Raw genomic sequence first — 10,881 nt, forward strand, 5'->3', positions numbered from 1 at the left:
GAATATCTTGATTGATGGAGGCTTCATCTCCCTGGTATTCTAAGACACAGGCTGGAGGGGCATGACAGCCTGTGACTGTCAGAAATCCACCCACACCAAAAATAATAAAGATTGAATGTCAAATATATATTTGTATGATGAATTGAATAGTTTATCAATATTAATTATTCATTTTACTCTGTATCAAAAAGGCTGTTTTTTTTTATTTTGAACATGTGACCATCAGCAGAGGACTAGAAGCTCCTCCTACTTATAATTCCCTTCAGACAAGTTGGGAAAGAGCTGAGTCATGTGACAGCTGTATATCAATTAGGATAAATTAAAATATTTACAGTGCCATCATCCACATACAGAAATAGAAGGGATAATGGAAATTAAACAGTGTGTGTTTAGTATCACTTTAAGGCTTTTTCCCCTTTATTTGCACCTGGTGATCCAGCCAGTAACACACTTCCTGTATTAAGCTGGCCATACACTGGACGAAATTCAAAGTTCAATCAGTGAGTGGGTTCCCCTACGCAAGAGAATTCTACTGTTTTATCAGAAGGGTAATGTTGGAAAATTTGCCGTCAATCAGAGGTAGCAGTCAATGATCAGTGTATGTCCCCAGCAGGGGGATGATTTCTCCATCTACCTCATTTGTGTGGAATGTGGAATCCACATATTGTTTAAGCACACTGGTCACCTTTAGAGTGTCTCCAGTCTCGATGGAGGAGCAACACAGGCAACTCTGAACAGCAGCACTTTCAGGCTGGGCGGAGGGCAGTGTTAGACTAACTTGAATAGCAGCTACAGACACAATATTTTATTTGGGAAAAAGGTTTTAAATAAATTAATAAACGTTGACCATTGTAAGTACCCCTGTCAAGTGGTAAATGGTTTGTCTTAACCTTGTAACTGACACTTTTTTTTGGTGTCAGTAGATATCAATGTGTGGCCTATCAGAGGACATGTAGACCCCCAGTCTGGTGTCAGGAACTGTCTATGTGCGGCTTATGAGAGGACATGTAGACCTCCAGTGTGGTGTCAACAGTTTTCAATGTATCACCTATAAGAAGACATGTAGAGCCCTAGTGCAGTGTCGGGAGATGTCAATGTGTGGCCTGTCAGAAGACATGTAGAACCCAGAGTGGTGTTAAGTGTTGTCAATATGTGGTTTATCACTGGACATGTAGGAGCTGTAAATGTGTGGCCTGTCAGAAGATATGTAGAACCCAGTGTTGTGTCAGGAACTGTTCATGTGTGGCCTATCAGAGGACATGTAGACCCAAGCGTAGTGTCAGGAGCTGTCAATGTCTGGCCTATCAGAGGACCCATAGACCCCAGTATGGTGTCAGAAACTGTCAATGAGTGGCCTAAAGGAGGACATTTAGACCCCCAGTGTGGTTTTAGGAGCTGTCAATGTGTGGCCTATCAGAGGACATATAGTGCCCAGTCTGTGGCTTATCAAAGGAAATGTAGACCCCAGTGTGGTGTCAAGAGTTGTCAGTATGTGGCCTATCATAGGACATGTAGACCCCAGTGTGTTGTCAGGAGCTGTCAGTTCAGTCTGTGGCCTATGAGAGGACATGTAGACCCCCAGTTTGGTGTCAGGAGTTGTCAGTGTGTGACCTATCAGAAGACATGTAGACCCCCAGTGTGGTATTAGGAGCTTTCAATGTCTGGCCTACCAGAGGACATGTAGACCCCAGTGCAGTGTCAGGAGCTGTCAATGTCTGGCCTATTGGAGGGTATGTAGACCCTCAGTGTAATGTCAGGAGCTGCCAGTGTGTGGCCTAGCAGAGGACATGTAGACCCCAGTGTGGTGTCAGGAACTGTCATTGTGTGGCCTATCAAAGGACAAGTAGACACCCCAGCGTGGTGTCAGGAGCTGTCAATGTGTGGCCTATAAGAGGGCATATAGACCCCCAGTGTTGTGTCAGGATTTGCCAATCTGTGATCTATCAGAAAACATATAGAACCCCAGTGTTGTGTCAGGATTTGCCAATCTGTGATCTATCAGAAGACATATAGAACCCCAGTATGGTGTCAGGAGCTGTTAATGTCTGGCCTATCAGAGGACATGTAGAACCCCAGTCTGGTGTCAGGAGCTGTCAATGTGTGACCTATAAGAGGACATATAGACCCCTAGTGCAGTTTCAGGAGATGTCAATCTCTGGCCTATCAGAGGACATGTAGATCTCAGTGTGGTGTCAAGAGTTGTCAATATATGGCCTATCAGAGAAAATCTGGACCCCCAGTGGGTGTTAGGAGCTGTCAAAGTCTGGCCTATCAGAGGAAACGTAGGCCCTTAGTGTGGTGTCATGAGCTCTCAATATCTTGCCTAACAGAAGACATGCAGACCCCCAGTGTTGTGTCAGGAGCTATCAGTGTGTGGCCTATCAAAAGACATGTAGATCCTAAGTGTGGTATTAGAAGCTGTCAATGTCTGGCCTATCAGAGGACATGTAGATCCCAGTGTGGTGTAAGGAAATGCCAATGTCAAATGCCAAATGCCAATGTCTGGCCTATCAGAGGACATATAGATCAGGGGTTTTAAACAGAGGACCAGTTCAAGGACCTTTACACTGTTGGGGGGGCCGGACTGTAGTTTTGAAAAATATGAACAAATTCCTTTGCATGCCACACATATCTTATTTGTAGTGCAAAAATAAAAAACAGGAAAAAACAGTACAATATGTAAAATGCACTGTACACTGTAACGCACTTGACACCACAATGCATTGTACTCTGATGCACTGGACACTGCAATGCACTGTACTCTAACGCACTGCACACCGCAATGCACTGTACACTGTAACACACTTGACACCACCATGCACTGTACTTTGTAACGCACTGGACACCGCAATGCACTGTACACTGTAATGCACTTGACACCGCCATGCACTGTGCTCTGTAACACACCTGGCACCGCAATGCACTGTACACTGTAACACACTTGACACCGCCATGCACTGTACTTTGTAACGCACTGGACACTGCAATGCACTGTACACTGTAAAGCACTTGACACCGCCATGCACTGTGCTCTGTAACACACCTGGCACCGCAATGCACTGTACACTGTAACGCAGTGGACACCGCAATGCACTGTACTCTATAACGCACTTGGCACCGCCATGCACTGTACTCTGTAACGCACTGTACACCACAATGCACTGTACACTGTAACGCACTGGACACCAAAATGCACTGTACACTGTAGCGCACTGTACACCACAATGCATTGTACACTGTAACGCACTGGACACCAAAATGCACTGTACACTGTAGCGCACTGTACACCACAATGCATTGTACACTGTAGCGCACTTGACACCAAAATGCACTGTACACTGTAGCACACTGGACACCGCCATTCACTGTACTCTGTAACGCACTGGACACAACAATGCATTGTACACTGTAACACACTGGACACCACAATGCACTGTACACTGTAACGCATTGGACACCACAGTGCACTGTACCCTGTAACGCACTGGACACTGCAAAGCATTGTACTCTCTAATGCACTGGACACAGCAATGCACTGTATACTGTAACACACTGGACCACTAGGCACTGTACACAGTAATGCACTGCCATGCACTGTAACGCAGAGGACACCACAATGCACTGTATTCTGTAATGCACTGTATGCTGATACACTGGACACCACAATGCATTGTACACTGTAATGCACTGGACACTGCAATGCACTGTACACTGTAACGCACTGGACAATGCCATGCACTGGACACCGCCATGCACTGTACACTGTAATGCACTGGACACTGCAATGCACTATACTCTGTAATGCACTGTACTCTGATACAGTGGACACCACAATGCACTGGACACTGCCATGCACTGTAATACACTGGACACCACAATGCACTGTACCTGATGCCTGGTGTGCTCTCCTCCTCTGCTGTTGCTCTTCTGGCTGCAGCAGGTAAAATCTGGGGCTTCCAGGCTGCCGCTCACTGAGTCCTCGCGGCCGAGGACCCAGCGAGCAGCCTAGCTATTTGACGGTCGGCGCAGTTTTTGTTTTTTTTTTCCAAAATTTGTTTTTACTGTTATGGCTGGCCCAGCGAGCCGGATAAATGTCTTTGGTGGGCTGCATCCGGACCGTGGGCTGTAGTTTGAGGACCCCTGATGAAGACACTAAGTGTAGTGTCAGGAGCTGCCAATGTGTGACCTCAGGGAGGACATGTATACCTCAGCATGGTGTTATGAGCTCTCAATGTCTGACCTATCAGAAGACATATAGACCCCCAGTATGGTGTCAGGAGCTGTCAATGTGTGGCCTATCAGAGGACATATAGACCCCCAGTATGGTATCAGGAGCTGTCAATGCATGGCCTATCAGAGGACACGTAGCCCTCAATGTGGTGTCAGGAGCTGTCATTCTGTTGCCTGTCAGAGGACATACAGATCCCATCGTGGTGTCAGGAGCTGTAAGTGTATGGCCTATCAGAGGATACGTAGACCCCAGTGTGGTGTCAGGAGCTGTAAGTGTGTGGCGTAATCAGAGAATATGTAGACCCCAGTGTGGGGTTATGAGCTCTCAATGTCTGACCTATCAGAGGACATACAGACACCCAGTATGGTGTCAGGAGCTATCAATGTGTGGCCTATCAGAGGGCATATAGACCCCCAGTGTGGTGTCAGAAGCTATCAGTGTGTGGCCTATCAGAGGACATATAGACCCCCAGTATAGTGCCAGGAGCTGTCAATGCGTGGCCTATCAGAGGACACGTAGCCCTCAATGTGGTGTCAGGAGCTGTCATTCTGTGGCCTGTCAGAGGACATACAGACCCCAGTGTGGTGTCAGGAGCTGTAAGTGTATGGCCTATCAGAGAATACGTAGACCCCAGTGTGGTATCAGGATCTGTCAAAGTCTGACCTATCAGAGAACATGTAGACTCTCAGTGTGGTATCAGGAGCTGTCAATGTGTTACCTATAAGATGACGTGTAGACCCATAGTACAGTGTCGGGAGCTTTCAATGTGTGGCCTATCATAGGACATGTAGAACCCAGCGTGGTGTCAAGCACTGTCAATGTTTGGCCTACAAGAGGAAATGTTGACCCCTAGTACAGTGTCAGGAGCTGTCATTGTGTGGCTTATCAGAGGACATGCAGACTCCCAACCTGGTGTCAGGAGCTGTTAATGTGTGGCCTATCAGAGGACATGTAGACCTCCAGTGTGTTCTTAAGAGCTGTCAATGTTTGATTTATCAGAGGATATGGGTTCCCAGTGTGGTGTTAGGAGTTGTCAGTGTTTGGCATATCAGAGGACATGTGGTGTCAGGAGCTGTCAATGAGTAGCCTATCAGAGGACATATAGCTTCCAGTGTGGTGTAAGCAGCTGTCAGTCTGTGGCTTATCAGAGGACATGTGGTGTCAGGAGCTGTCAATGTGTAGCCTATCAGAGGACACATAGCTTCCAGTGTGGTGTCAGCAGCTGTCAGTCTGTGGCCTATCAGAGGACATGTAGACCTCCACTATGTTGTCAGAAGCTATCAGGATGTGGCCTATCAGAGGACAGGTAGACTCCAGTGTGATGTCAGGAACTGTCAATGTGTAGTCTATCAGAGGACATGCAGACTCCCAAGCTGGTTTCAGGAGCTGTTAATGTGTGGCCTATCAGAGGACATGTAGACCCCAGTGAGGTGTCAGGAGCTGTCAGTGTGTGGCATACCAGAGGACATGTTGCCCCCCCCGTGTGGTGTCAGCACGTCAGCATGTGGCCTATCAGAGGACATGTGGTGTCAGGAGCTGTCAGTGTTTGGCCTGTCAGAGGACATGTATCCCTCAGAGTGGTGTCAGGAGCTGTCAGTGTGTGGCCTATCAGAAGACATGTAGCCCCCCAATGTGATGTCAGGAGCTGTCAGTGTGTGGCCTATCAAAGGACATGTAGACCCCCAGTATGTTGTTAGGAGCTGTCAATGCTTGACTTATCGGAGGATATGTAAACCCCAGTGTGGTGTCAGGAGCTGTCAGTGTGTGGCCTATCAGAGGACATGTAGCCCCCCAGTGTGGTGTCAGGAGCTGTCAGTGTGTGGCCTATCAGAAGACATGTAGCCCCCAGTCTGGTGTCAGGAGCTATCAGTGTGTGGCCTATCAGAAGACATGTAGCCCCCCAATGTGGTGTCAGGAGCTGTCAGTGTGTGGCCTGTCAGAGGGCATGTAAACCCCAGTGTTGTGTCAAGAGCTGTCATTGTGTGACCTAACAGTGGACATATAGATCCCCAGTATGGTGTCAGGAGCTGTCAATGTCTGACCTATCAGAGAACATGTAGACTCTCAGTGTGGTATCAGGAGCTGTCAATGTGTTACCTATAAGATGATGTGTAGCCCCATAGTACAGTGTCGGGAGCTTTCAATATGTGGCCTATCATAGGACATGTAGAACCCAGCGTGGTGTCAAGAACTGTCAATGTTTGGCCTATAAGAGGAAATGTTGACCCCTAGTACAGTGTCAGGAGCTGTCAATGTGTGGCTTATCAGAGGACATGCAGACTCCCAACCTGGTGTCAGGAGCTGTTAATGTGTGGCCTATCAGAGTACATGTAGACCCCCAGTGTGTTCTTAGGAGCTGTCAATGTTTAACTTATCAGAAGATATGTACACTCCAGTGTGGTGTCAGGAGCTGTTAACGTGTGGCCTATCAGAGGACATGTAGACCCCCAGTGTGGTGTCAGGAGCTGTTAATGTGTGGCTTATCAGAGTACATGTAGACCCCCAGTGTGTTGTTAGGAGCTGTCAATGTTTGACTTATCAGAGGATATGTAGACCCCAGTGTGGTGTCAGGAGCTGTCAGTGTGTGGCCTATCAGAGGACATGTAGCCCTCGGTGTGGTGTCAGCAGCTCTCAGCGTGTGGCCTATCAGAGGACATGTGGTGTCAGGAGCTGTCAGTGTGTGGCCTGTCAGAGGACATGTAGCCCCCCAGTGTGGAGTCAGGAGCTGTCAGTGTGAGGCCTATCAGAGGACATGTAGCCCCCCAATGTGGTGTCAGGAGCTGCCAGTGTGTGGCCTATCAGAGGACATGTAGCCCCCCCGGTGTGGTGTCAGCAGCTGTCAGTGTGTGGCCGGTCAGAGGACATGTAGCCCCCCAATGTGGTGTCAGGAGCTGTCAATGTCTGCCTATCAGAGGACATGTAGCCCCTGGAGTTGTGTCAGGAACTGTCAGTGTGTGGCCTATCAGAGGACATGTAGCCTCTCCCTGGTATGGTGTCAGGAGCTGTCAGTTGTGGCCTATTAAAGAACATGTGGTGTCAGGAGTTGTCAGTGTGTGGCATCAGAGGACATGTAGCCCCCAGTGTCGTGTCAGGAGCTGTCAGTTGAGGCCTATCACAGGACATGTGGTGTCAGGGGTTGTCAGTGTGTGGCATCAGAGGACATGTAGCCCCCAGTGTGGTGTCAGCAGGAGCTGTCAGTGTGTGGCCTATCAGAGGACATGTAGCTCCCCGGTGTGGTGTCAGGAGCTGTCAGTGTGTGGCCTATCAGAGGACATGTAGCCCCCAGTGTGGTGTCAGGAGGAGCTGTCAGTGTGTGGCCTATAAGAGGACATGTAGCCTCTCCCTGGTATGGTGTCAGGAGCTGTCAGCGTGTGGCCGATCACAGGACATGCGGTGTCAGGAGTTGTCAGTGTGTGGCATCAGAGGACATGTAGCCCCCAGTGTCGTGTCAGGAGCTGTCAGTTGTGGCCTATCACAGGACATGTGGTGTCAGAGGTTGTCAGTGTGTGGCATCAGAGGACATGTAGCCCCCAGTGTCGTGACAGGAGCTGTAAGTTGTGGCCTATCACAGGACATGTGTTGTCAGGAGGAGCTGTCAGTTGTGGCCTGTCAGACGACATGTGGTGTCAGGAGCTGTCAGTTGGTGCCTATCAGAGGACATGTGGTGTCAGGCGCTGTCAGCTGTGGCCTGTCAGAGGACATGTGGTGTCAGGAGCTGTCAGCTGTGGCCTGTCAGAGGACATGTGGTTTCAGGAGCTGTCAGCTGTGGCCTGTCAGAGGACATGTGGTGTCAGGAACTGTCAGCTGTGGAGCTGTCAGTTGTGGCCTGTCTGAGGACATGTGGTGTCAGGAGCTGTCAGTTGTGCCCTATCAGAGGACATGTGGTGTCAGGAGCTGTCAGTTGTGGCCTGTCAGAGGACATGTGGTGTCAGCAGCTGTCAGTTGTGGCCTGTCAGAGGACATGTGGTGTCAGCAGCTGTCAGTTGTGGCCTCTCAGAGGACATGTGGTGTCAGGAGCTGTCAGTTGTGGCCTGTCATAGGACATGTGGTGTCAGGAGCTGTCAGCTGTGGCCTGTCAGAGGACATATGGGGGTTTATTTACTAAAGCTGGAGAGTGCAAAATCAGACTCACTTCTGCATAGAAACCAATCAGCTTCCAGGTTTCATTGCCAAAGCTTCATTGAACAAGCTGAGGTTAGAAGCTGATTGGTTTCTATGCAGAAGGGAGTCTGATTTTGGACTCTCCAGCTTTAGTAAATAAACCCCATGGTGTCAGGAGCTGTCAGCTGTGGAGCTGTCAGTTGTTGTCTGTCGGAGGACATGTGGTGTTAGGAGCTGTTAGTTGTGGCCTGTCGGAGGACATGTGGTGTCAGGAGCTGTCACTTGTGGCCTGTCGGAGGACATGTGGTGTCAGGAGCTGTCAGCTGTGGCCTGTCGGAGGACATGTGGTGTCAGGAGCTGTCACTTGTGGCCTGTCAGAGGACATGTGGTGTCAGGAGCTGTCACTTGTGGCCTGTCGGAGGACATGTGGTGTCAGGAGCTGTCAGCTGTGGCCTGTCAGAGGACATGTGGTGTCAGGAACTGTCAGCTGTGGAGCTGTCAGCTGTGGCGTGTCAGAGGACATGTGGTGTCAGGAGCTGTCAGCTGTGGAGCTGTCAGTTGTCGTCTGTCGGAGGACATGTGGTGTTAGGAGCTGTTAGTTGTGGCCTGTCGGAGGACATGTGGTGTCAGGAGCTGTCAGTTGTGGCCTGTCGGAGGACATGTGGTGTCAGGAGCTGTCACTCGTGGCCTGTCGGAGGACATGTGGTGTCAGGAGCTGTCAGATGTGGCCTGTCAGAGGACATGTGGTGTTAAGAGCTGTTAGTTGTGGCCTGTCGGAGGACATGTGGTGTCAGGAGCTGTCACTTGTGGCCTGTCGGAGGACATGTGGTGTCAGGAGCTGTCAGATGTGGCCTGTCAGAGGACATGTGGTGTCAGAAGCTGTCAGCTGTGGCCTGTCAGAGGACATGTGGTGTCAGGAACTGTCAGCTGTGGAGCTGTCAGCTGTGGCCTGTCATAGGACATGTGGTGTCAGGAGCTGTCAGCTGTGGAGCTGTCAGTTGTCGTCTGTCGGAGGACATGTGGCGTTAGGAGCTGTTAGTAGTGGCCTGTCGGAGGACATGTGGTGTCAGGAGCTGTCACTTGTGGCCTGTTGGAGGACATGTGGTGTCAGGAGCTGTCAGCTGTGGCCTGTCGGAGGACATGTGGTGTCAGGAGCTGTCACTTGTGGCCTGTCGGAGGACATGTGGTGTCAGGAGCTGTCGGCTGTGGCCTGTCAGAGCACATGTGGTGTCAGGAGCTGTCAGCTGTGGCCTGTCAGAGGACATGTGGTGTCAGGAACTGTCAGCTGTGGAGCTGTCAGCTTTGGCCTGTCAGAGGACATGTGGTGTCAGGAGCTGTCAGAGGACATGTGGTGTCAGGAGCTGTCACCTGTGGCCTGTCAGAGGACATGTGGTGTCAGGAGCTGTCACTTGTGGCCTGTCAGAGGACATGTGGTGTCAGGAGCTGTCACTTGTGGCCTGTCAGAGGACATGTGGTGTCAGGAGCTGTCAGCTGTGGCCTGTCAGAGGACATGTGGTGTCAGGAGCTGTCACTTGTGGCCTGTCAGAGGACATGTGGTGTCAGGAGCTGTCAGCTGTGGCCTGTCAGAGGACATGTGGTGTCAGGAGCTGTCACTTGTGGCCTGTCAGAGGACATGTGGTGTCAGGAGCTGTCACTTGTGGCCTGTCAGAGGACATGTGGTGTCAGGAGCTGTCCACTGGGACGGTGCTGAGGATGGCAGTGCTGATGGACTCACCGGAGGAGAGCTGCATCCAGGCACATATCTTGTACACCGTGGCCGTGTTACAGAAGAAGAAGAGCACGAAGGACACGATGCAGGCGATGATGAGTGTCATGGACAGGCCAATGAAGAACGAGGCGGCTTTGAAGGCTCCGGAGGGGATGGAGGAGAAATCGGTGAAGCTGCCGGTACAGGTGAGCTCTTTGGAGAAGCCGCTGCCGATACAATAGTGGAAGAGTCCGAAATAGCCAGCCTGGGGGGTGTCCACCCCGTCCCCGATCCAGTACGGCTGGATGAAGCATACAATGTTGACGATGGCGAAGCATATGGTGAAGATTGCCCACAGCACCCCGATGGCCCTGGAATTGCGGATGTAATTGGCGTGGTAGATCTTGGCGGCCTCCTGGGGGGATAACATCACTAAGCCGGGGTCTGGCATCCCACCACCCGGAGAGGCAGGACAAGACAAATCACAGCGACAACACAGCCAGCTTATATGGAGCCTGGCATCCCGGGATCCCTCTAGACGTGCCGATCTGCGCTCCTCCTCGACGGATCAGGCTGCTCTGGGCATCGGATGTCTATAGACAGAGAAGTACACCGAGCCGACGGCTCCCAACTCTATACCTATTCATTACAGGATATAGAAAGCACCTTCTCTTCATAGTGGGCACTTAGAATCCTCTGGTATTAAATCAGCCACCGACAAACCATCACTAATAGGCAGCACTGGTGGCACTGATGAGGCACTCATTGGCAGCACTGATGGGTACAGATAGGCAGCACTGATGGGCACTGATAGGCAGCACTGAAGGGAATTGATGGGCAG

The 10,881-nt window shown here is 50.6% G+C and overlaps 1 protein-coding gene across 3 annotated transcripts in view; it reads right to left on the reverse strand.

Moving 5' to 3' along the window:
• Positions 1–10,622, reverse strand: part of LHFPL3 (LHFPL tetraspan subfamily member 3) — a 101,217-nt gene extending 90,595 nt beyond the window's left edge. The window contains exon 1 of one of the 3 annotated variants that reach the window (XM_089685518.1): positions 10,068–10,611. In XM_089685518.1, the coding sequence (XP_089541644.1) occupies positions 10,068–10,491 (424 nt within the window). In that variant the 5' untranslated portion in view covers positions 10,492–10,611. Of the gene's footprint in view, positions 1–10,067 lie in introns of all 3 variants that reach the window. The other 2 variants (XM_089685510.1, XM_089685507.1) reach the window with 2 other exon arrangements.
• Positions 10,623–10,881: the final 259 nt, after the last annotated feature.

This window comes from Staurois parvus, unplaced genomic scaffold (genome assembly GCF_062004578.1).
Source record: "Staurois parvus isolate SC_StPar_1 unplaced genomic scaffold, SC_StPar_1.0 ptg000019l, whole genome shotgun sequence".
NCBI lineage: Eukaryota > Metazoa > Chordata > Amphibia > Anura > Ranidae > Staurois > Staurois parvus.